This window comes from Carcharodon carcharias, chromosome 6 (assembly GCF_017639515.1).
Source record: "Carcharodon carcharias isolate sCarCar2 chromosome 6, sCarCar2.pri, whole genome shotgun sequence".
Classification (NCBI taxonomy): Eukaryota; Metazoa; Chordata; class Chondrichthyes; order Lamniformes; family Lamnidae; genus Carcharodon; species Carcharodon carcharias.
This window is the reverse complement of record NC_054472.1, coordinates 94452809-94479655: the sequence shown is the minus strand read 5'-3', so window position 1 is coordinate 94479655 and position 26847 is coordinate 94452809. Positions and strand designations below refer to the sequence as shown.

Here is a 26847-nt window from a genome sequence, read left to right as displayed (position 1 = left end):
TTAATGGCCAACCAGTGTGAAACGTGCACTGTAAAGCTCAGCGCTGCCAGGGTGGGGGTGGGAGGAAGGCGGGCGATGACATCACTGCGAGAAAGCTCCCTGAAGGCAGACAGTTGCTTTAGGGAGCTGCAGACCTGAAAATGCCCAAACCAAGGTTTTAAAAGCTGAAAAAAACGTCCTTGCATCATATTCAGTCACCTGAAAATATAGCTGCCCACAGATATTTATTTTAATTTTGTTTCATAGCGGAAATTTCATCCTGCCCTCGGATGAGGTTTTATGAAAAACATAAAGGCCGCCTGGCCGATTCGCCCATCTGCCAACTGTAAGGTTGGACAGGCCAAGAAAAATCGGAGGGAATTGCGCCATTAATGAGCTTAATTGGGCTCTTAACTGTCGGCAGGCGCATTTCTGACTTTTGCTTGTGCCCGCTGAGCGAAATATCGTATGAGTGCGCGATGACGGACTTTCGCCTGACGTCTTCTCGCACGATTTTACGCCCGATCGGGCCCACCCATGGTAGGTAAAATTCAGCTCTATGAAACTATCATTGATTGTTGTAAAAATCCATCTGGTTCACTAATTCCCTTTAGGGAAGGAAATCTGTCATCCTTTCCTGGTCTGGCCTACATGTGAGTCCAGATCTACAGCAATGTGGTTGACTCTTAAATGCCCTCTGAAATAGCCTAGTAAGCCACTCGGTTCAAGGGCAACAAATGCTGGCCTTGCCAGCAAAGCCCACATGCTATGAAAGAATTTTTAAAAATTAATTCATCAAAAAGTATGACTCAATCATTTGTCTGACAATCTTCATGGATTGTGCAGATGAAAATTTCAAGTAGCCTAAAGTGAGTTCAGAAATACAGTAGCTTTTTAAAGTCATATTCTGGCAATCTTTCAAAGAATTGTTATAAATCTGTATCTGTTCTATAAACTATAGCTGTAACAGACCAGACAGTTAGGCTGAGGTGAGCCAGGCTTAGAATCATAGTTTTTCATTGTTCAGGATGTTTTTCCACAGGCCATGGCTAAGTTGCCAATATTGCTACTTGGCATATTAAATTTTGCTCAAGAGGATGTTTTTACAGAATGGGTAAAGGCTATTAGTATTAAACCTGACATGGAGGGACTTCTTAATACAAATATTCCTTAAGACTGTTTATTATGCATCATGAATCAGAGCTAATTAGGCTAACTGGGGCCGAAGAGTAAAGTTGTATATTTGCTTCTCTAAATGAGCTACAGAAACAAATCACATACAGGATGAAATTTATAGGTTAAGGGCCTCTGTGGGAGTTTAATTTGTTTTGAGGATCTCATATCAAATCACATTTTTCTACTTGATTTTTAAACCAGGAAAGAAGTATTTCAAATATGGACTTTTAAGTTTAGCACAATGATTATCCAGAATAGTATATTGGAAAAATTGTTTATTTGAAACTGAAATGATACCTTGTCTCTCCAAGGCATAAGTATAACTCTGCTCTCTTCTTGTTGCTGCCATACTTGGTTCTCTCACTCTTGTATGTGGAATAGGTGTTTGATTGTTTTTAATACGAGCTTCTGGGTCCACAGGAAATTAAACTGCATCCTCACATCAAGGAAATATAGAAAAATCATTGTACCCTTTAGCCAATCGTGCAACAAAATAACTGTGAAGCATTTTAAGCTGTTCTTACTATGTTAAAGACACTGTATAATTGCAAGTCACCTTTGTTGTTTGTGACAATTGTTGCTGGGCTTTTATTCTATAATATCCATCACATCGGAGTGGATTACCCCATAACAGGATTTTCTTTGGGTATCAAAACATGTCATTTACATAGACCAATAATTAGCCAAATTTTTCTCTTTGGCATAAGTATATCCAATGCTGTCAATAACATTCATTCCTTGTTTTATTTAAGGCCACAATTTATTTCTCCAAAGCTGTGGCTTAGTATTAACCATTTCATAAGGGCCTTTAGACCATAGAGTTGAATTTTCCTTAAAGTGAAGGACATCACTTCCCAAGACATCAGTCAGCATCACGGTGAAGCAGTCAGGGAAGAGTGTCCTGCAGTCAGTTCTTGTTGAAAATAACAAGAGTGATATCACAAGACAGCACGAGAGAGTGACGGAGAGATCAGAACCTGCGTGAGTGCAGGGAAGCTTCAAAAAGTGACTTCAGCACAAAGGTGAGAGCTGACTGGTGAGTACTGGGTAAGTGATTTTCTCCAGTTTTTTCTCCAGTTTAAAATAGATTAAGCTAAGGAAAGGTAAGAGTTCTAGTTTTTATTTAAAGCTCATACATAATTTAATGTTTTTTTATTGTATTTAACTTAAAGATTTTTTTGCAACTAGAGGCATGGCAGGGCAGCTCAGCCCCGTGTTATGTACCACCTGCACCATGTGTGAAGTCCTAGATGCTCCTTGTGCTCTGACCGACCACGTGTGCCGGAGTTGCCACCAGCTGCAGCTACTTGAGCTCCAAGTTTTGGAGCCTGAGCAGCAGCTGGAGGGACTGAGGTGCATCCGCGAGGCTGAGAGTTTCATGAATAGCACATTTTTAGACATGGTCCCCCCACAGCTTACGACAGAGTGTTGACAGAGAGGGAATGGATGACCATCAGTCAGAAGAAAGGTGTCAGACAGGTAATCAGGAAATCCCCAGGGTGCATCTCGCTCGAGAACCGTTTTGCTGTTTTGGAAAACGGTGAGAGTGACAGTTCCTCTGGGGAGTTCTGCCATGTTCATGGCACTGTGAGTGGCTCAGCTGCAGAGGGGGGAAAAAGAGGTGAAGAGCAATAGTTGTAGGAGCCTCAATAGTAAGGGGAACAGACAGGCATTTTTGAGGCCATAGACGTGACTCCAGGATGCTATGTTGCCTCCTTGGTGCCAGGGTCAAAGATATCACTGAATGGCTGCAGGGAATTCTATAGGGTGAGGGCAAACAGACAGAGATTGTAGTACATATTGGTACCAATGACACAGGTACAAAGAGGGATGAGGTCCTGCAAGCAGAACTTAGGGAGCTAGGAAGCAGATTAAAAAACAGGACCTCAAAAGTAGTAGTCTCTGGATTATTTCCGGTGCCACATGCTAGTGAGTATAGAAATAGGAGGTTAGTTCAGATGAATGCGTGGCTGGAGAGATGGTGCAGGAGGGAGGGCTTTAGATTTCTGGGACATTGGCGGTGGGAGCTATACAAGGCAGACGGGTTGCACCTGAACCGGAATGGGAGCAACATCCTTGTGGGGAGGTTTGCTTGTGCTGTTGGGAAGGGTTTAAGCTAACATCAAAGGGGGATGAGATCCTGAGAGGAGGTTCAGCAGGGTGAGATGCACAACCAAAATTAGAAGAGAGAGCAAGTGAGTCTGGAAGACATAGAAATTATAGGCCAGTTAAGGCACTAGGGAGTTTGCCAAGGTTGGATGGTATTTATTTTAATGCAAGGAATCTAACAAATAAGGCAGATGAGTTGAGGGCACAAATTAACACATAGAAGTATGATGTCATTGCTGTCACAGAAACATGGTTGAGAGAGGAACAGGATTGGCAACTCAATATTCCAGGATATAGGGTCTTCATGTGAGACAGGAAGGAGATAAAAGAGGGGGTATTGCAATACTGATCAAGGAATCAATTACAGCAGTAAGGAGGGATGACATCTTAGAAGACTTCTCAAATGAAGCCATATGGGTAGAACTTAAAAACAAAAAAGGAGCAATCACATTGCTGGGAGTGTACTATAGGCCCCTAAACAGTCAGAGAGAAATAGAAGGGCAGATACGTAGGCAAATTTCAGAGAAGTGTAAGAATAATAGGGTAGTAATAGTGGGGGATTTCAACTTCCCCAACATTAACTGGGTTAGTCATAGTATGATAGGTTTAGAGGGAGCAGAATTCTTAAAATGCATCCAGGAGAGCTTTTTAAGCCAGTATGTATAAAGTCCTACAGCAGAGGGGACAGTCTGGACTGAATTTTAAGGAATGAAACCGGGCAAGTGGTAGAGGTATCAATGGGGGAGCATTTGCTGATAGTGATCATAACTCCGTTAGATTCAAGGTTGTTATAGAAAAGGACAAGGATGGGCCAGAAATCAGAGTTCTAAACTGGGGGAAGGCCGATTTTAATAAGATCAGATATGATTTGGCCAGAATGAACTGGGAGCAGCTACTTTTAGGGAAATCAGCATCAGAGCAGTGGGACTCATTCAAGAAGGAATTAGGGAGAATACAGGGCCAATATATTGCAGTAAAGATAAAGGGTGGCACCAACAAATCCAAGGAACCCTGGATGTTGAGGAATATACAGGATTGGATAAAGAGAAAAAGGGAGGCTTATGACAGATATTGAGGGCTCAAAACAGCAGAAGCCCTAGAGGAGTATAGAATGTGTAGGGAGGAACTTAAAAAGGAAACTAGGAGAGCAAAAAGGGGGCATGAAAAGCATTGACAAGTAAAATAAAGGAAAAATCCAAAGTTATTTTACAAGTACATTGAGTAAGAGGATAACTAGGGAAAAAGTAGGGCCCATTAAGGACCATAGTGGTAATTTGTGTGTGGAGCTGGAAGACGCAGGTAGGGTTCTAAATGAATACTTTGTGTCGATGTTCACAAGTGAGAGGGACGACGTGGGTATGGAAATCAGGCAGAAAGACTGTGATATAAGTAAAGAAGTTAGCATAGAAAGGGAGGAGGTTCTAAGTGGTCTGGCAGGCTTATAAGTAGATAAATCTCCAGGCCCGGATGAAATGTATCCCAGGCTCTTGAGTGAGGCAAGGGAGGAGATAACAGGGGGACTGGCAATAATTTTCAATACCTCTCTGGCCAGAGGAGAGGGGCCAGAGGACTGGAGGACAGCCAGTGTGGTACCGTTATTCAAGAAGAAGGAAGGGATAAACCAGAGAACTACAGGCCAGTCAGTGGTGGGGAAACTATTGGAAACAATTCTGAGGGACAGAATTAATCTACACTTGGAGAGACAGGGATTAATCAAGGACAGTCAGCATAGTTTTGTTAAGGGGAGCTGAAGTCTGAACAATTTGATTGAATTTTTCAAAGAGGTGACCAGGTGTGTAGATGAGAGCAATGCATTTGATGTAGTCTACTTGGACTTCAAGAAGGCTTTTGATAAGGTCCCACATGGGAGGCTGATAACAAAGGATTCAAGGCAGTTTGGCAAATTGGATCCAGAATTGGCTGACAGTAAGCAGAGGGTGATGGTTGAGGGGTGTGTTTGTGACTGGATGCCTGTGTCCATTGTGGTTCCACAGGGCTTGGTGTTGGATCCCTTGCTGTTTGAGATATATATAAATGATTTAAATGTAGGAGGGTTGATCAGTAAGTTCGCGGATGACACAAAAATTGGTGGGGTGGTAAATAGTGAGGAGGATAGCCTTAGATTAGAGGGGGATATAGATGGGCTGGCCAGATGGGCTGATCAGTGGCAAATGGAACTAATCCGGATAAGTGTGAGGTGATGCACTTGGGCAGGATAAACAAGGCACAGGAATACACAATGAATGGTAGGACCCTGGGAAGTACCGAGGATCAGAGGGGTCTTGATGTGCATGTCCACTGGTCCCTTAAGTTAGCGGGACAAGTAGATAAGGTGGCTAAGAAGACATATGGGACACTTGCCTTTATCAGCCGAGGCATAGAATATAAGAGCAGGGAGGTTATGCTGGAACTGTATAAAAGGCTGGTTAGGCCATAGCTAGAGTATTGTGTGCAGTTCTGGAATCCGCATTATAGGAAGGATGTGATTGCACTAGAGAGAGTGCAGAGGAAATTTACCAGAATGTTGCCTGGGCTGGAGAGTTTTAGTTATGAGGAGAGATTGGATAGACTGGGGTTATTTTCCTTGGAGCAGAGGAGATTGAGGGGAGACATGACTGAGGTGTATAAAATTATGAGGGGTGTGGATAGGGTAGACAGGAAGGAATTTTCTCCTTGGTAGAGGAATCAATAACCAGGGTGCATAGATTTAAGGTAAGGGACAGGAGGTTTAGAGGGGATGTGAGGAAGAATTTTTTCACCCAGAGGGTGGTGGGAATTTGGAACTCACTGCCTGAAATGGTGGTAGAGGCAGAAATCCTCATAACATTTAAGAAGTATTTGCATGTGCACTTGCGATGCCATGGCATACAAGGCTATTGACCTAGTGCTAGAAAATGGGATTAGAACAGTTAGGTACTTGTTTGACCGGCGCAGACTCGATGGGCCAAAGGGCCTTTTTCTGTGCTGTATACCTCTATGTCTCTTTGCTCATAGTCAAACTGAAGAATGCCTAATTAAATGGGTTCATAATTGATTGTGGTGACTTCACATTTAACTATGACTAAAATGACCATTGAAACAAGAATGGGGTATTATTTGGTAAAACCTCACTGTAGTGAAAGATACATTAATTTACTGAGAAATATACATTTTTTTCTGCTGTAAGATCAATAAAAGAAAACTTACAAGCTTAGGAATTACTGTTGACTATATTAATGAACAAAAACTTAATGCGACCATTGAAATATTATTTTGTCTGATATTTTAACAAGACATTAACTCAGTTATCTTAAGAAAATCTACCTTTTTGTCAAAATAACAGAGAAAGGAATGCTATATGAACATGTTAAATATTCATTGCTCATATCACCAGCAGTAATTCCTAAGCCATATTGCTGAAAATTGTTATAAATTATAATTGCTCAAGCTTTGAGAATAGCATCACAATTATGGCCCCAATATGACTCTTTTTGGGAAGAGGAGTCATGTTGGACTTCCAAAATGAACTCTGTTCCTCTCTGCACAGATGCTACCAGACCTGCTGAGTTTTTCCAGCATTTTCTGATTTAATTTCGGATCTCTAGCATCTGCAGTATTTTGCTATTATTACAATTCAGGCCTCAGGTATTGGCAGGAATGCATGTCTAAATTATAATTTTTCTGGATTTTGTTGTGGTATAAGAATTTAAGAATTGCAGCTTGTGTTCAGCACTGTCATTGGGCATTCACACTGTACATGTTTAACTGTAGTGCAATGCCAAACCTTCTTTCCATTGACATTTAATTGGGAGTGTAAACTGGATGTTAAGACAAATGACACTGAAGTGAATAAGGGTGGGCTTTCACCTTCCAGTGTCAGATGATGTCTGGTATCAGAATCTAACACAACATTCTGGCTTCACTTGTACAATGGTCCAGATTTTGCTCTGAGTGGCAAAGGAAAGATTCTAGCCATCGTGTACAGTGGTCCTACTTGTTGTCTTGTCACCAGGGGAATTTCTAGTAATCAGGCATCTGGTCCAATGCAGCTTCCGTTACAAAGGATCTGTTGTGTCAGTGAGCAGGTCAAGTTGCAGGGAGTCTCTCCAACCATTCAGGTTGAAGAATAGCCACTGAGACACCCAGATCACAATCAGGAAGTAAAAACCAGGAAATATAAATTACATTTAAATCATAGTACAGGAAGCAAAGTAAAGACTAAAGCATACGCATGGGATTAAAGGAGAGACTTAAAACAAAAAAAATTTAAAAATCATTTTTTATATAAAAATCTGCAACATTAAGTTTGTAAACCCATTTTTCAGGACCAGAAAGGTTGTTCATCAGTAATTATCCCCATTACAGCATTAAACCTCACCTCCTCTTGACTTTGAAAGGTCTACTGTTTCATCTGTCCAAGACTAATGGGTACTTCTTCTAAGTTAATGCCATTATAGAGATTTTTGTGCAGATTCCATCAGCAAAGACAGCAGCAGTGCAGCCATGGAGGATCAGGGTAACATTGACAACATGTACACCCTTAGATCGTTTCCCTTCAACTCTTAACTTAAAGTGTAACTGGGATGAGAAGTACATCATTTGTGTTTCCAGCATGTTTTATGCTTGAAACGTTTATGCTTTCTGGTAGAAATTACTACATTTTATAACTTTTAGAGGACATGTTCATTTTGTGTTATTAACAAAGTTAAACATTTTTGTAGCATAGCTTTATAAATATGCTGCCTAATTACAATAAAACAGCTAAACAAGCATTGTTTTTGCTGTAATAATCATAAGTAAGATGAATTTCAATCTTTTAAAGCTAGTTTGTCTTTCTGAAGAAGCCAAAAATCCTCTTCAGGCCAGTATTATAAATCCAGTGTTCTTTGTTTACATATAGTGCTAAACTGGAAGTGAAATAAATATTATTCTGAAAACAAGATACTGAAATTGGAATAAAGGAATTGAAACAAATATTACTGAGAACTAGCACTCAATAAAAACTCATGATCAAGCTTTGGTAGTCTAAGTGGAAGTATACTCGCATAACTTTGAGATGGTTCTATGTTCTGAATGCATGTGAAAACTCATTTACCTCATAATGTTAAACATCCATATCAAATTTTAAGTGGCTAATTAAAGGTGATTATTAACTGATTGGTGTAGAAGCACCATAGAGGACCTTGATTAATTGGTTTCACCTGAAAGATTATAGAGGATCTTGACCTGTCACCCTAGTGAATATTCCATTTACAGTCAAAAGGTAACGAATGGTATTGACAATGCAACATTAATTTCCCTTTAATTGACTCAGGCTGTTCTTATATGTACCACTACTCACAACGGGCATCTGAGCAATGGCCTTAAGGGCATAAGCCATGTTAATAATTAAATATCACAATAATGCTGCAGAATCCATACTACCTCTGAGATCGGGTTTATAATAAATGACCAGATATTGTTCCACTAGTCTTGCAACTGGACTGAACCAGTAGATTTGGGTAGAGAGAAGGTCTAGGGCCAGGGGTCAGCAACCTGTGACTCTGGAAATGGATGTGGTCCTTTAAGAACTCGTATGTGGCTCCGAACCTTGATTGATTAAGCTCATTTTGATGGTAATTAAATAGCCTGTTTCAATTTTAATTTTTTTATTGATATTGTGCTTGTGAGAAAGTAGCATTTAATTAACAACTTTTTTGTAAAAACCTTTAAAATGTTGTTGAAATCTTGTTTTCCATTATTATTAGCATTTCAGTAACACTATTGCAGCTCTTTTGTGTTTTTGACTAAACTTGAAAACTGATCCTCCTTGTTATTAAAGTTGCCAACTCCTGGTCTAGGAGAATGTGCAATGGACTGAAGTGCCAACTTATTTAGGATGACCTGATAAATCATGAGTCATGTAGTTCTGAGTGACTCATCTAGTTGTTAATAAGGAAATTGCAAAAGTGCTAATTTATGACCTACACCCTTGTATTGCTGATTAGTAGACATTTTAAACATTGGAAGTTGAGAATGAGAAAAAGCCATTCAGCTCGTTAAATTTACCCTCTTCACAGTAGCCTCTCACTTTAATTTCCACCAGTTGTAATGCCAAATTCATACCTCTTTTCACTGTAAAATCACTGATCTCTCCACCTCTTTTTGGAACGAGTCATCAGAGTGCAAATTCTCTGCATGTTGACAATCTTATCACAGTTTTGGAACGCTAAGATGTGTTTACTCTTGACCTTGCAATCATGCCTCCTGGTTCTTTTCATGATTTTAAAAGATTGTATCATGTTCCCCTCCTCCTCCTTTTCCCCACAAAGAACAGCTGCTCCTCTTCCAGCTCAGACTGTCTTTGTTGCCATTTTTTGGATGCAGTTTCAGTGCCTCTAAATGGTAATAGCTCTTTAGCATTGCATGAACCCTGAATAACACCCATGTGCACGTTTTATCTGGGTGCTTTTTAGAATGGCATTTAACACAAAGTGCAAGTAAAGCAGAAAAACTGCCAGGAAGGACTTTGATGTTCATTTGGATATGAAGTTATAATTTTCCATTTTATTGCCAACAGGTTACGATATAAAATGGATATTTTAATGATAATTGCAAGCATAAAAGATACTGCAGCATGTTCGGCTAGTGTCCTGGGGCAAGGCAGTGAGGGCACTTCACACTTGATTTAAATGTGGGCAGAGACAGAGAGTGCCCAAGGCACCGGCAGTTGGAAGACTGCTGGGGACCAGATACATGCTGGGTCAGTGGCTGCTGATGTGCCTCTGGAGTAATCTGTGAGGCAGCAAACGCTGGAAGTGCAGCAGGGTATGCGGGGCGATCTAGCAGAGATACATGAGGTTATGTGTGGCATGGTGCCTGTGCTGGAGGAGTCCATGTGGAGTATCACCGATGCAATGAGCCTCATAGCTGAGTGCCATGCTTCCTCCATGGAGAGAGTGGCGACTCTCGTGAAGAGGCTCCTCTAGGAGACCAATCAGCGCCTCCCTGACCCACCCACGGTGGTTGACAGGGCCCTCAACTGTGTCCGACCCATCTCCCACACTCTGTCCTCACATCTTCCTCTCCCTCCCAGAACCAGGATAGGGTCCCCCTCGTCCTCACTTTTCACCCCACCAGCCTCCGCATTCAAAGGATCATCCTCCACCATTTCCGCCAACTCCAACATGATGCCACTGCCAAACACATCTTCCCTTCACCCCCCCGGCAGCATTCCATAGGGATTGTTCCCTTCGGGACATCCTGGTCCACTCCTCCATCATCCCCAGCACCTCAACCCCCTCCCATGGCAACTTCCCATGCAATCGCAGAAGGTGCAACCCCTCCTCACCATCCAAGGGTCCAAATATTCCTTTCAAGTGAAGCAGCATACCACTTGCACCTACTTCAATTTAGTCTACTGTATTCGCTGCTCCCAATCCGGTTTCCTCTACTTTGGAGAGAGCAAACTCAAACTGGGTGACCGTTTTGCGGAATACCTTCGGTTTTTCCGCAAGCATGACCCAGACCTTCCTGTCGCTTGCCATTTCAGCTCACCACCCTGCTGTCATGCCCACATGTCCATCCTTGGTCTGCTGCAATGTTCCAGTGAAGCTGAACGCAAACTGAAGAACAGCATCTCATCTTCTGATTAGGCACTTTACAGCCTTCTGGCCTTAGCATTGAGTTCAACAACTTCAGACCATGAACTCCCTCCTTCATCCCCATCCCTTTTTGACCCCCCCCCCTTTTTTCTTATTCATTTTTCTTTTTGAGTTTTTATTTATTCTATATTTTTCCCCACTTATTTTCATTATTATTATTTTAAAAATTTATTTCCATTTTATTCATTGTTTTATCCCCAGCTTTTAGCCTTTTCGATCTTTTTTCCCACTGTCATCCCCTGCCCCCACCCCACCCCCACTAGGGCCATCTGTCACTTTCCAGAATGCTTACCCTGGTCCTGCCATTATTCTGCTTTCCACTCTTAATGTCACCATTAGCACCTCCTTTAGCCAGTACCACCACTATTAACAACCCTTTGACCTTTTGTTTATGACATCTTTCACAGTCTCTCCTTTGCCTCCAACTATCGCTGGCCTTCTATCCAGCTTCACCTGTTCCACCCCCCCTCAAACAGTATATATTTCACCGTATTTGTACTTCCCTTTAGCTTTGAAGAAGAGTCGTACAAACTCAAAATATTAACTTCGTCTTTCTCTCCACAAATGCTGTCAGACCTGCTGAGTTTTTCCAGCATTTTTGGTCTTTGTTTTAGATTTCTGGCATCTGCAGTATTTTGCCTTTATCTTAAGGCCTCCTGGGGTTGCGCTCAGACCTGCAAGCCCTCACAGTGGTATGGCCTCAGCTGGTCAGCGCCAGTGTGGGAGTTGGTTTGGGCACCAAGCACCCCAGCTTGGTGCCCATCCATCCACGGTGAGCAGTGACATCCGAAGCGACCTCATCTCGGCGCAGCAGCTGCCTGTTGTCTCTGTGGGCTCCTCTCAGGGCGCTCCGGATGAGAGCAGCAGCTCCTCCGTGTCTCTGCCAGTGACCGTGGCATCCGATGAGGCTGTGGCGACTGGGGAGAAGCCAGCTGTGGAACTGGCCGCTCCTTCCCAGACTGGGCCATCAAATGCTCCGTGGGCCAGAGGATGTCCGCCAAGGTCATCGAGGCCAACAGGACAGCACTGTGAACAGGCTGTCTCAGATGCCAGTGCCAGCCAGGGGACAGCATCTAGACGTAGCACCTGTAAGCGTAAATTTAAGGCACTTTCGGCACACCACGGGTTTCTCACTGGTGCTTTTATGTTGGCCCATAATACTCTCTGGAAGACTTGGTGTGATGTCCAACACCATTTTTTTCTTGCTTTATGAAGTTATATTTGTTCACGCAATAAATTTTGATACGTTGCCATGCCTCGGGGTGTTTCCTTACTTCTGCAAGTGGACGGGAAGCCATAATGTTATGAGTGAGTTGTTTGACATTGAGCTTTATTGACAAGGGTCTCAGTTAATGTTATTATCCAGGCTGATGTAGCACTCGGGTATTGAGTGTGGAAACTGCAGCCCTGGCGTGTGTTGAAAGTATGTCTGTGGTGGACTAGCTGAAGGTTCTTTGGATTAAAGCCTCCCAGGTGACCCTGCCTCCCTGGAGGATGCCTGGGTCAGCGTCTACACTCTCAGCATTTCCCTATACTTGCTCATCCTCGGACTCACTGCTGGACTCATCCTGTACACCTGGAGTAACTGTGTCTATGTCTTCCTCGTCCACTATGTCCCCCCTTTTCAGCATCAGATTGTAGAGAGTGCAGCATGAAATCACTATCAGTGACACACGATCTGGGGAGTATTGGAGTGCGCCCCCTGAACGGTCCAGGTATCGCAAGTGCATCTTGAGAAGACCGATGGTTCTCTCCACCACAGCTCTTGGGGAGGCCTGGCTCCTATTGTAATGCTGCTCAGCCTCTGTTTTTGGATGGTGGAGAGGCGTCATGAGCCATCTTCTGAGGGGATAGCCCTTGTCACCCAGCAGCCATCCATCCAGCCAGGCTGGAGCACTGAAGAGCCTCGGCACCTGGGAGTGTCTGAGGATGTAGGTGTCATGGGAGCTGTCTGGGTACCTTGCACAGACTTGTTGAATCAGCATCCTGTGATCACACACTATCTGCACGTTCATGGAGTGGAAGCCCTTCCTGTTGATGAAGGCACCGGGCTCACCTGCTGGCACATTAATGGCTACATCAAGATGTACAGTCTATAGCACCCTGGACGCAGGTGAACCCAGCAAAGGCTGCGAAGCCTCTGGCTCACTGTGTCTGCCTGGCCTCGCCCCAGCGGTAGTGGATGAAATTCAATGCATGCCTGAACAGAACATCTATGACCTGCTTGACACAAGTGTGGACAGCTGATTGAGAGACACCACAAAGATCCCTGGAAAGAGCTGGAGGCATTGAAGTTGAGGGCAGCTGTGACCTTTAGAGCCACTGGCATGGGGTGCTCACCCACACAGTTAGTGGAGATCTCAGGGTCTATCATCTGACAGATGGAGGTGACTGTCTCTCTTGAGAGATGGAGCCTCCTTTGGCACTGGTCCTCAGACATATTGAAGTAGCTGCTTCGCCGCTTGTAAACCCTGGCAGCAGGGTATTAGTGTCTGCTGTGGCCCCTTCCGCCTTGGACTTCCTGTTGGCCCTGCACCCCTTCTGCCTGCACCTCTCCTCCCAAAGGTGGCTCCCCTGGAGGCCGAATATGGACTCCTGGCCTCCTCCCCCTTCTGGCCCTCCCTTCCTTCTAAGAGCAGGTGCCTCCAGTGGAGAGCACAACTCCCATTCCCAGGCCAAGGGAAGGCTTCCTGAAAGCTGCAGGCCTCAAAAATGATCTTTAGTGTAGAGTCCTGACCAAAGCGTTTACTCCTGTCCTAGCAGCTGGTATGAGTTTTGAAGTCTACCTGCCCTCACAGGCAAGTATAAGTAACTTTCACACTTAAATACCTGAAAGATCACATTCGCGACCCCACTCACCCCTCTTATCCCGCCCGTGGATGAGGTTTATACAAATGTATCCTAACTGCCTGCCCGTTGCGCCCATGTGATGTCCTGAAGATCACACGGGCTGTGAAAAATTGAATTCAATTGCTGCATCAAGGGCCTTAACTGGCCTGTTAATTGATGGCAGGCGTGCATCCGAACTTATAGCTTGCCCACCTTCCCAAATATTGTGATGGCGCACGGTGACGTTGGGACACACGCCCAAAGTCACCACGTGCCACTTTACGCGTTGGCACGTTCTTTTATGAAGTGTAAACTATTTAAATTGTGAGTTCCCAGGAATCCAGTTTGAGCAGCAACGTTTAGTGCACCGATCAGTTGCTCGCAATTACAAAATTATAGGAATGAATGCAGAGGTGTTTATGTAAGTTTTAGTCTTTGAAGTAATTCTTTTATTCTCAAACACTATGCTTAGTGATTGGGCAGTGCAGTAATTCAGCATATTAACATTTCATCTCTGGGGAGAGAATTTTCTCCCTATCGGGCCGGGGATGGGGGTTTGGGAGCGGATGGGTGCGTAGCTGATCGCCACCCATGATCGGTTCCGTGCTGCCATTTTGTGTGGGTGGGTCCAACGTGATGCACCCCAGTAGCACTCAATGGGGGGGAGGAGGGAGAGTCGGGGCCTGCGCTCTTACACGTTTGCGTGCGAAAGAGTGCAGAGATGTCCCTGAGGCACGGAGCTTTGATTATGAAATAAAATAATTTTTAAAAACTTTCAGACATGCCCCCTTATGTGACCATGTCACATGAGCTGAGACATGTTAATGAATTTTAATAAAAATTTTATTAAACTTATAAACCCTTCATGAATTCTCATCCTGCCCCTGGAAAAATGTGAAGGCCACCTGGGCTCTTTGCCTGCCCTCCAATCTTAAGGTTAGATGGGCAGCCCAGACAAGTATCTCAATTAGCTTCATAATGGCCTTAATAGGGCTTTGACAGTTTGGCGGGCGCGGCTAACTCTGCTGCGCACCCGCCAAACTGAGGGTCAGAATGACACGCACGCCCAATGTCACTACGTGTCATTTTACACGTCGGCAAGTGGGCCCACCCCTGCACACCAACCAGAAGACTCAGGCCTGGGATCTGGTTTCCAGTCCTGACCAAACTGATGGGCTAAATGTCTCTTCTTTCTGTTGGCTGTTAGGGTCCTAAGTAAATCAGCAATCCCATTCATGGAGATCCTAACTAACTAATCTGAGAATTAAAAAATACAAAGCCTGAAATTGATCACTACTAGGTGTGAACACAAGAGCACAAGAATTAGGAGCAGGAGTGGGCCAATCTCAAGCCTGCTCTCCCATTTGATAAGATCATGGCTGAACTGATTGTGGCCTCAACTCCACTTTCCTGTCTGCTCTCCGGAACCTTTGACTCCCTTGTCAGTCAAAAATCTGTTTAACACTGCCTTGGGTATATTCAATGATCCAGCCTTCACTGCTCTCTGGGGAAGAAAATTCGACACTAACAACTCTGAGAGAAAATATTTCTCCTCATCTTTGTCTTAAAAGATAGACTTCCTATTTTTCAACTGTGTCCCCTAGTTCTAGACTCCCAATAAGGGGAAACATCCTCTCAGCTACCACGCCCTCAAGTGCCTTCAGGATCTTATATGTTTCAATAAGATGACCTCTCATTCTCCTAAACTCTATTTGGTAAATGCCCAAGCTATTCAACCTTTCCATAGAAGCTAAACCCTTCATCCCAGGAATCAGTCAAGTGAACCTTCTCTGAACTGCTTCTAATGCTTTATATCCTTTCTTAAGTAGGGAGACCAAAGTTGTACACAATACTCCAGATGCGGTTTCACCAAAGCCCTCTACAGCCTTCACACTTTCCTACTTTTATACTTGATTCCCCTTGCAATAAATGCCATTTGAATTCTTAATCACTTGCTGTACCTCCATGCTAACATTTTGTGATTCATGTACTAGGACACCCACTCACTCTCTATTTAAATAACATACAACTTTTCTATTCTTCCTGCCAAAGTGGACAAGTTCACATTTTCTCACATTATACTCCATCTGCCAAATTTTTGCCCCCTCACTTAACCTATCCAATCCCTTTGGCCTAGCCTCACCTCAGTTGCACAGAGACTGGAGAATTCTCTGAACCTTTAAAAATGGCTGCCTGTACTTCAGATTTTCAGTCCAAGGGAGGCGGACTGGATTAGAAGTCAGGGTAGGCAACCCCAGAAGACCTGAGGAGGCTGCCAGGTGCAAAGGCAGGCTGGGTAGAAAGCCTGCACTCAGGAATCCAGCACTGTGTCCAAAAATTAAAAATAACACATGGAACAACCCTCCAGGCCACACCCTACACACTCCTCATGCCCCATCCATGCCAACCCATGCCACCTCATGCTCTCCCGATGCACCCCCATGACCTCTCATGCTGCCATGCCAAGCTATGTTCACCACCCACCCATTGTGGCCCCTCATGGCCCCATGCCAAAGTATGGCCCTTTTCAGTGCCCCATACCCCTTCACCAACCCCCATGATCCTTTATAGCCCCTATTCAAACCAATGCCCCTCAACCCACACCCATGACCCTTTATAGCCCCTATGCCAACTTAGTGCCAACTTATACCAAATCATGCCCCCCCACCCACCACCTTTTGCCTTTACACCTACTATGGCAGCTCACCCAGTATCTACCTTAAATGGCAGTGAGCAAATGGCTTGGGCCCTTACAAGGTTGCCAATAAGACCAAACTCATAGCGTGTGAAACTATAGGATGTCAGTACACCCATAGTGCTGTCAGGGAGGGAGTTCCAGTATTTTGACCCAGCAACAGTGAAGGAATGATGATGTAATTCCAATTTATGATGGCGTATCTTATAAATGGCATACACTGCTGCCACTGCACTGGTGGTAAAGCGAGTGAACATTTAAGGTGGTGGATAGGCTGCCGAACAAGTGAGCTGCTTTGTCTTGGATGGCGTTAAGCTTTGTGAGGTGTTGTTACGCTCATCCAAGCAAGTGAAGAGTGTTTTATTACAAATCTGAATTGTGCCCTGTAGATTGTAGACAGGCTTTGGGGAGTTAAGAGGTACGTTACGCTCTACAGAATTCCCAGCCTCTAACCTGCTCTTGTAGCTACAGTATTTATGGGGCTGGTCCAATTATGTTTCTGATCAATGGTAATCCCCAGGATGTTGATGGTGGTGGATTCATCCATGGTAATACTGTTGAATGTCAAAGGGAGATGGCTAAAGTCTCTCTTGTTGGTGATGGTCACTTGTGTGGCGTGAATATTACTTGCCACATATCAGCGCAAGCCTGAATCTTGTCCAGGTCTTGCTACACATGGACATGGACTGCTTTAGTATCTGAGGATTGCGAATGGTGCTGAACACTGCAATCATCAGCGAACATCCCCATTTTATGTTGGAGGGAAGGTCATTGATGAAACAGCTGAAGAGGGTCGGGTGCAGAACGCAACACTGAGGAACCAGCAGTGATGCCCTGGGACTGAGATGATTGGCTTCCAATCATCAGAACCATCTTCCTTTGCGCTAAGTATGACTCCAACTAGTGGAGATTTTTCCCCGTGATTAATTCTTGACTTCAATTTTACTAGGGTTCCTTGATGCCATACTCAATAAAATGCTGCCCTGATGTCAAGGGTGATGTCTCACCTCACATCCGGAATTCAGCTCTTTTGTCCGTGGTTGGACCAAGGCTGTACTGAGGCCTTGAATTGAGTGGCCCCGATGGAATGCAAAGTGAGCACTGGTGAGCAAGTTGTTGCTGAGTAGGTGTTAGCATTGTTGTTGATACACTCCATCGCTTTGCTGAAGATTGAGAGTAGACTGATGGGAAGGTATTTGGCCAGAATGGATTTGCTCTGCTTTTTGTGGACAAGACATACATGGGCAATTTTCCACATTGTTAGGTTGGTGTTTGTGTGCAGTTGTACTGGGAAAACTTGGCCACAGGCATGGCCAATTCTGGAGCAGAAGTCTTCAGTACTACATCCGGAATGTTGTCAGAGCCCATAGCCTTTGCTGTATCTAGTACTTTCGCAATTTCTTGATTTCATGTGGAGTGAATCGAATTGGCTGAAGGCTAGCATCAATGTTGGTGGTGACCAGGAGGAGGCTGAGATGGACCTTCCACTAGGCACTTATGGCTGAAGGTGGTTGCAAATGATTCAGCCTTGTCTATTGCATTCAGTTAACATATTCCCATAAAACTCCTTTTTGTAAAGTTTTAATGCAGTTGTCAACCCATTTATTTTAAACAGTTGTCAAGTGTGTTAAATTAATACACAAAGATTTTATGCAAACAAAACAGACAGTGTGCAGCACCATCAACACAATACAAAATCACTCAAAGAAGAGCTTACCTAATAGTATGTGTGATTACTTGCCATTTTAATTGTGGTGTCATTTCCCAGTGGGGTATTTACATCACACTACTGTGGTGCTGACTGAGGTTGTTGCTTTGATCCATTTAGCAATAAATGGGACTTTCTCACAAATTAATCAGTTCACTGCCAGCCTGCTAAATGTGGTGCCCCACCATGAAAAAAAGTGACGGTTTGTCTTTTGCCAGCAGGCAATGGAACAACTTAATTACTTAGGGCTGAACTTGCGCTCTCGAGAATCCTTTTCCCAACTCCGCAAACCCAACTTGGGAGAAAGTGCCCCAGATCTTTGGATTTTCATTCTGGGGTGGTGGATGTTAACTGGAGTTGGGCCAGCTGCCCCCTGGAAATAAAGCAGAGGCAGCCACAGGGGCCGAGATGGGCTGGTGAAAAATCTGGCCTTGCTGTTCTGGAGCTTCATCCCAATTACAATAAAAACAGGAAAACTAAAAACAGCCCTCAAGCCATCACCCCTCACATCCTGTCATCCGCAAACAATCCCCATGCCAGTCCATGCCAACTGATGCCACTTTATGCCCCACCCAACCCCATGGCCCCTTATACCCTCCATGCTGCCCTCATGCCCCTACCCACCCCCATTGTCCTTCATACCCTCCATGCCAACCTATGTCCCTTTATCCACCCCCATGGACCTTTATAGCTATGCCAACTTAGTGCCAACTCATGCCAATCTATGACCCTCCCCCCCATTTATCCCCATGGCTCTTTACAGCCTCATGCCAACTTAGTGCCAAACCATAACAGCCACCCACCAACCTTTGCCCTTACACTTTCCATGCCATTTCACCCAGTATCACCATGGGCAGGTGTCAGGAGTCAGGTTGAGATGAAATAACATAAAGTTCTATTGCAGATTTCACTTTTTATTAAAAAAACTCACATTCGTAAAACCCATTCAATATATTTAAATTCCTTCAAGCACTTAATCACATATAAAAACAATCATTTCCTTCAGTTCTATGTGGATAGATTGGAGAAGTTGGGACTGTTTTCTTTGGAGAAGAGAGGTTGAGAAAAGATTTGATAGAGCTATTAAAAATCATGAAGGGTCTGGACAGAGTAGACAGGGAATTAATTATTCCCACTTGTGAAAGAATCAAGAACAAGAAGGCATAGATTTAATGTAATTGGCAAAAGAAGCAAAAGTGATATGAGGAAAATCTTTTTCACGCAGTGAGTGGTGGGGTCTGGAATGCACTGCCTGAGAGTGTGGTCAAGGCAGTTTCAATGGAGGCATTCAAAAGGAATTAGGCTGAAAAGGAAGAATGCGCATGATTACAGGGAGAAAGCAGGGGAATGACACTAGGTGAACTGTTCATTCGGAGAGCCAGTATAGACACAGTGGGCTGATTGGCCTACTTGTGCACTGTAACAGTTCTGTGATTCTATGAAAACAAACATTTGTATTCATAGCCCCACATCAAAGACTTCATAACCACTTAGAGCTGTCAATCAAACTGTAACTTATGTCCCCCACCCCCACTGTGATAATGATAGGTTGTTGAATCAGGCATGCAGCACTAATCATCTGATGATAACCCTCAAGCCAATGTCAATAGACAGCTAGTGAAATTGCAAGTAGCCTCCACCTGCTATTTTGTTTTTCAAAAATTTAAAGGGCTGGGGGATTTAAATGACTTGACAGCTTGGCAGTTTCACTGAACTTATCCACTTTTTATGCACATTCAAGTCTACCCTTAACAATCCCAAACAGCACCTGACCTCTCCCAAAGGGCACCTGATCTCTTCCAAAGGCATCTTACATCTCCCAAAGGACCTCTCCAATAAAGTACCCTACTCTCCAAATAACTCTGGCAGCTTTAGACATTTTCCTCAAAAGCCCACGAATTGTGTTTTGGACATTCCGGTTGCAAACATTGCATCTATTTGAAAGCAGCTGCACTTTCACATGTGCAGCTGCTTCTGTGAACCACAAATGTGCAAATTACAAACCACCCATTTCCCCCTCCCCCCTGCCCCGGTGAAAATGGTGGTTGCTGGGTTCAGGGATAGAACTCCTGTAATTGGGGCTCCAGTGCCCTTTTCATTAATGCGTGGAGCCCCACTGGCTTTGCAAAGATTCTCCTGCCTGGAAAAAACACGTTATGTTGAAAAATGGCTTGCAGAATGGAACGAATAGCAAATCTCATTACTTATAGTAGTAAACCCAGTAACACATCATGAAGCACAGAAAGATCATGTTCATTTTACAAACATGATGGCGGAATTTTAACAGACAAGCGGAGGTGGATTTGGGTGCATGCGGGCAGCTGCCAAGTCAGTAAATGCCAGATGCAAATAGGTAGTTAACCGCTATTTTAACTAAGGATTCAGACTTTAATAGCTAATGCACCCATTTCCTGAGCAATTTGAAAGGGTCTACCAGGCGAATAACCAGGTGGTGTGTTTCCTCAATTATATTAAAAGCCTCTGAACGGCAAAATTGAAGGGGTACAGCCATGTCTAGGTGAGAGGTTGGTGCTCACACCACTCCTGTGAGTGTGCTTCCACTGCTTTATAGGTGATTGCAAGTGACTTGTCAGTCTTCACCACAGCATAGGATCAGCTAATGCAGCTCAACCTTGCACCTCTGATGAGGAAACCCATAGCAGCACCAGCTGCCTTTTCCTCAGCTATGGGTTGCTCCACAGGTCAGAAGGGTCGGACACGGAGATACAACTTGAAGGAGGTGAGACCTCCCAACACAGAGGCAGAGATCAGGTCTCTCGACATTTCTGAGTATCAGTGCCTCAGGAGGCTCAGATTTCACCCTGGTCTTTGCTGACATCTGCAGCCTCTTGGAACAAGCTCTCCTTCCCAGTAGACCAGTTAGCATGTATTGCCAGTGGACATCAAGATGACTGCCACTGGAGGGCCACATTTCCCCTGGAAAACCCCCGTGCCCTCTCCCCATCCCTGGACCTTTGTCCCTCCCTGAAGTTGTGTGCTCTTTTCTGCAAGAAGCTAGGAGAGTTAGCAATTGCTTGTGTGGATAGGAGGGAAGGTCACTATTTCTGAGGGGTGACTGTGAAGCATGTGTGTGAGAGGGCAATAGGATAAGGGTGCAAGAGGACAATAGGATAAGGGTGTGAGAGGGTAATACGATAAGAGTGCGAGAGGACAATCGGACCTGTGAGTGTTGGCTGTTCAGATGGGTATGTGAGGAGGTGCCTCGAGAGCTGGTAGGTGCTTTGACCTGTGGAGTGCTGTGCAAGAGCATGCTAGAAAGATCAGAGTGTGCTTGTTGGCACCTGAAAATGTACTACCACTCACATTGCCTGCCCTACTGAAGTCCTGGATCATCTTGATTCACTGTCTCCAGGTTGAAGGGACCGCACTCCTGCTGATTTCCTGGGCCTGTTCCATGCAGCCCTGCTTGCTTGGAGAGGCTGTCCTCTTCCTCCCATCCTTGGGAAGATCATTTCTCTGCAGTCCCTGAGCACAGCAGGACCTCTAGGTAAGAGTGAGAGACCTGGCGAGCAGCTCTCCTAGGAATCCTCTCCATTATTGTGATTGCTGCAACTTCAGGAATCCATGTGCAGTTGAGCCTTTCTGACCCCTGCCAGGATTCCTTTAATTAAAAAGTTTGAACAGTTTAAAATAAATATGGAGCCTAATTTCAACTCTGTAAATGAATAGGTTTTGTGTGGGATAAAATCTCACCCATGATCATTCATTACAGTTTAGGATAGGAGGTGTTGGATCATGCAGATCACAATCTATGTGGCCCATATGTAAAACCAACCTATCTGTAATATTTGTACAGTAATCCATTGAGGCATGAAATCTGGAACTGAATGAAAGTTCAAATTATACCTCTTCCACTGATTAAATATTCATTCTACTTTTTACCACAGCCGAGATCAATAGTTAAAGAATCAATTTTAGCCTGGCAGCGCTTTGTTTATGTTACTTGGCTGCAGACTGAACTTTAAGAACCAGGATTGAGCTCTGCACATGTGTACCTATAAATTTCACTTTTGGCCATTAAATTCTAAATGCACAGAATTTGGCAGGAGTGACTCATAATGATAATCTAACTACACCATTGACAGAATGATTTTTTTTACAGGGAACTGCTAATATGTAAAACATGGGCACTGTTATATTAAAGGTATCATCTTGAGATTGGCTGTGATTTATGTAGGGTTGTTATCTGCCAGCATGGCATAATTCAGTCATCACCACACTGAACACTGTTTAAGTTTTATGTTAGCTCTAAAGACAAAAAATTGGCATTAAAAATTATTTTTAATGTTTTGCTTTGCACTGGCTACAATTATCCTGCAACTGGTGTGCAACTAAAGTGGCAGGGCAGTACTTCCTTGAGTTCACTTGTCTCACCCCACTTGCCCAAACTTGATTTGGGCAATTTTGCATTCAAGTCATGGTAAACAATCTGTTTTCTATTAACACAACTTGTCGACAATTAGCTTTCTAGAAAGCTTCTGTTTCTATTTAGTATTCGGCATTTTACAATATTCAGTGCATTTAGCACCACATGATTGTAACAGAGATGTAAATTCTGTTTGGTCAGATTATATTAGGGTTATGTTATAAAAGAGAACAAGAGTGTTGTGCATGAATCAGGTTCAGATTTTAGTACTGGGTGGTTTGGAACACATTACTGTAAGAATTAAGTGAGCCCTTAATTAAATTAGAACTTTTCAACAATGAAGCCCAGGTGGAGTACAATGCTCAATATTGTTTCCAAATCAGATATCAATGGATTCTTTCTGGCTCCACAGACTGGTTAAAAATTCTAATCCCTTTACTGTTGTATGGCTTTCTCTTTTAGGAATACCTTTGTGGACATTCTCCGAGCTATTCTTCTGTCCCTGGAAATCCTTATTGAAGACCCAGAGTTACAGATAAATGGATTTATGCTAATTATAGACTGGAGTAATTTCACATTTAAACAAGCCTCCAAACTGACTCCCACCATACTGAGACTAGCCATAGAGGGTTTGCAGGTCAGTAATTCTTTTTAAATAATTAAAACATTTTGCATATTTCTTTCTTTCTAGTTTGGAGTGAAATTTTCCAATGTTTCAGAAATTGTTATCTCTAGGACGTAAAAGAAATAGAATGCATAGCACAGTGGTTCATTATATAAGTAACACACAGCAATAGTTATAAGTTCCTGTAAACTGACTCCCAATCAGTAAAGGGGGCATTGAGCAGAAGTCAGGCACTCCTCAATAGAGAGGTAAAAGGAATTAGAAGCCAAGTTTTTTGGAGCCATTGTATCTCTTTGCCGATCGCTCGAGAGTAGTCTTGACAGATATCTCAGAGCAGGTCATCTGCCTGCCTGTCCTTTCAGGGAATGGTGTATGACTCAAAGGGAAATAACAAGTGATACAACATAGAATAGAGAAATAAGGTGAGGTATAGTAAACTCATTTATTTTACTTGAAAAATCAAAATGAAAGACCAAGGGTCATAGCATAGGGCACCACCAAAAGGAAAAGAGGTGATTCAAATCAGGAATGAAGAATTGAGTGTTTTTCCAACCTTGAACCTTAAAAGCCTCATGATTTAGCAAGAAGGTGAGACTTCTAGAGGAAACAATTCCACAATTTTGTGGTACATAAAAATGTTGTTAGAATAAGAGACTGTGTAATATGTCTTCTTTCAACAGAACAAGAATGTAATATACTTGACACTTGGTGGAGAGGCGTCATGAGCCACCTCTTCAATAGATAGCCTTTATCACCCAGCAGCCATTCATTTAGTCAGGCTGGGGCACTGAAGAGCCTCGGCACCTGGGAGTGTCTCAGATTGTAAGCGTCATGGGAGCTGCCAGGGTAACTTGCACAGACTTGCAGAATCTGCATCCTTTGGTCACACACTATCTGCATGTTTGTGGAGTGGAATCCCTTCCTGTTGAAGAAGGCACTTGGCTGACCCACTGGCTCCTTGATGGCCACTTGTGTGCAGTCAATTGCACATTGGACACTGGGGAACCCAGTCATCTTGCACAATTTTACGCCCGATTGGGTCGGGCGTGCGCCTGCCCATGGGATGTAAAATTCTGCCCTAGTTTTCTGAAGAGATAGAGACTAATGTATGTAGGTTTGTTGGTGATACAAAGCTAGGTGGGAATGCTAGCTGTGAGGAGGATGCAAAGAGGCTGCAAAGAGATAAAGTCAGTTTAAATGGGTAGATAACAATGTGGCAGATGGAGTATAATGTGGGGAAGGGTGAAGTTATTCAATTTGGTAATAAGAATAGAAAAGTACCTTGTACCATGTAAATGTTGATGTTCAGCAACACTGGGGAGCACTTGTACAAGGAACACAAAAAATTAGCATGCAGGTACAGAAAGTAATTAGAACACAAGAATTAGGAGCAGGAGTAGGCTATTCAGCCCCGTGAGCCTGCTCTGGCATTCGATAAGATCATAGTTGATCTGATTGTGGCCTCAACTCCAATTTTCTGTCTGCTCCCCATAACCTTTGTCTCACTTGTCAGTCAAAAATCCATTTAACTCAGCCTGAAGCATATTCAATGACCCAGCATCCACTGCTCTCTGCGGAAGAGAATTCCACAGACTAACAACTCACTGACAGAAAAATGTTCTCCTCACCTGAGTCTTAAATGGGAGACCCCTAAATTTTAAATGGTGTTCCCTAGCTCTAGTCTCCCCCATAAGGGGAAAAATCCTCTCAGCTTCCACCCTGCCAAGTCTCCTCAGGATGTTATATGTTTCAATAAGTTCACCTCTCATTCTTCTAAATCCCAATGGGTATAGGCCCAAATATTCAACCTTTCCTCACAAGATAACCCCTTTATTCCAGGAATCAGTTCTCTGAACTACTTCTAATGCAACTATATCCTTTCTTAAGGAGACCAAACTCTGCACAATATTCCAGATGCGATCTCACTAAAGCCCTGTACAGTTGTATGTTCTTCTACTATTATATTCAATTCCCCTTGCAATAAACATTAGCATTCCATTTGTCTTCCTAATCACTTGCTGTACCTACATACTAACTTTTTGTGATTCATGTATGAGGACACCCAGATTCTCCTGTATCATAGAGTTCTGCAGTCTCTCTCCATTTATATAGTATGCTACTTTTTTATTCTTCCTGAGAAAGTGGACAAGTTTACATTTTCCCACATTATACCCATCTGCCAAATTTTTGCCCACTCACTTAACTCATCCACATCCCTTTGTGGACTCTACGCAAGCTTGACCACTTAGCTTTCTACCTATCTTTGTGTCATCAACAAAGTTAGCTACCATACATTCAGTTCTTTCATGTAAGTCATTAAATAGTTGAGGAGCCAGCACTGATCCCTGTGGCACTCCACTAGTTACAGCTTGCCAACCTGAAAATGGCAAATTTACCCCTACTCTCTGTTTCCTGTTAACTAACCAAACCTCTACCCATGCTAATATGTTACTCCCTATACTATGAGCTCTTATTCTGTGTAACCTTTGATGTGGCACCTTATCAAATGCCTTTTGGAAATCCAAGCACATCTACAGGTTCCCCTTTATCCACCTCTCTTGTTACTTCCTCAAAGAACTCTAATAAATTAGTCAAACACTATTTCCCTTTGTCAATATCATGTTGACTTTGCCTGATTGCATTATGATTTTGTGATGAAGTGAGAAAGCAAATGGCATGTTGGCCTTTATGGCAAGGGGATTGGAGTATAAGAATAAAGAAACCATGTTGCAATTGTACAGGGCTTTAGTGAAACCACACCTGGAATATTGGATGGAATTGACTGGTCCTATTTGCAGTGGGCGTCATGGCAGGCGGTGGGGGGACAATATAGTGAGAGGGTAAAAAATCGGTTTTACGCTGCTGCGAAAGCAGCTTGTGTTCGTCCGTCCCAACTGTCAATGGTGGGCCGTGTTTTCTCGCCGCCACAGGTCGGGATCCTAATTTCATTACTTAATGTCTGATTAAAAGCCCTGCTCACTGGAATCATCCTCGCACATCAGATTTACCGCCGAAGTAAGAACTGCATTCTTCAATACTGTCTTTAAAAGGTGTGTATCTGGCGACCTGAACTTGGAGGGGAACTCGGAGGTGAGTGCACACAACCTTGCACAGCGCTCGCGAACATCGTCCATATGACATCAAACAGGAGGCACTGTGCATTTGATGGGGAGCACAGGCAAGTCACTATTTCCTGGCTGGCTTTCAGTGCAGTTGTGGGGCAAGGGCTCCAGTGTGGGTCTGGATGGGAGGTCGGTGGGGGGAGCTAACGCAGCACAGATTGAAGGAAGTACACAAGCACATGCCCGGGTGGGGAAGGGGTTCTGAGGGGGGATGGTGAGGGAAATGACCACGCACTTGGAAAAGCTTGTCAAAAGTGACCATTCTTCCGCAGCTGAGACCATTCAGCTGCAGCTCCATTGACATGCTTGGAGTTGGGCCTCTGAAGCTTCTCTGCCTACTCAAGCAACACAAAAGCATGGAAGTGCCACCAAAATGCCCCAGAACCTTTCATCCCTTGGATGCAAGACTACAAATTAATGTGCATTTTGGTGGGGGAGGTGTGGTGGTGGGGGGTGCAGCAGAGCAATTGGCTGACTGGGCAAGTTGTAGAAACCCCTTGCAGAAGGTGGCCATGGCACAGTCACTGGTGGAGGTGCTCATAGCCCCTTGCAATGTCTTTATTAAGGTTTGGACCAGTCTCCCCCATGGTTCAAG

The 26847-nt window shown here is 43.8% G+C and overlaps 1 protein-coding gene across 3 annotated transcripts in view; it reads left to right on the top strand.

Annotated features, from left to right (window-relative positions):
• The window catches only part of LOC121279058 (clavesin-1-like), a 126418-nt gene that overhangs the window by 7298 nt on the left and 92273 nt on the right, over positions 1 to 26847 (top strand). For all 3 annotated transcript variants that reach the window (XM_041189910.1, XM_041189909.1, XM_041189908.1), the window contains one exon: positions 22968 to 23142. In XM_041189910.1, the coding sequence (XP_041045844.1) occupies positions 22968 to 23142 (175 nt within the window). The remainder of the gene's footprint in view (positions 1 to 22967; positions 23143 to 26847) is intronic.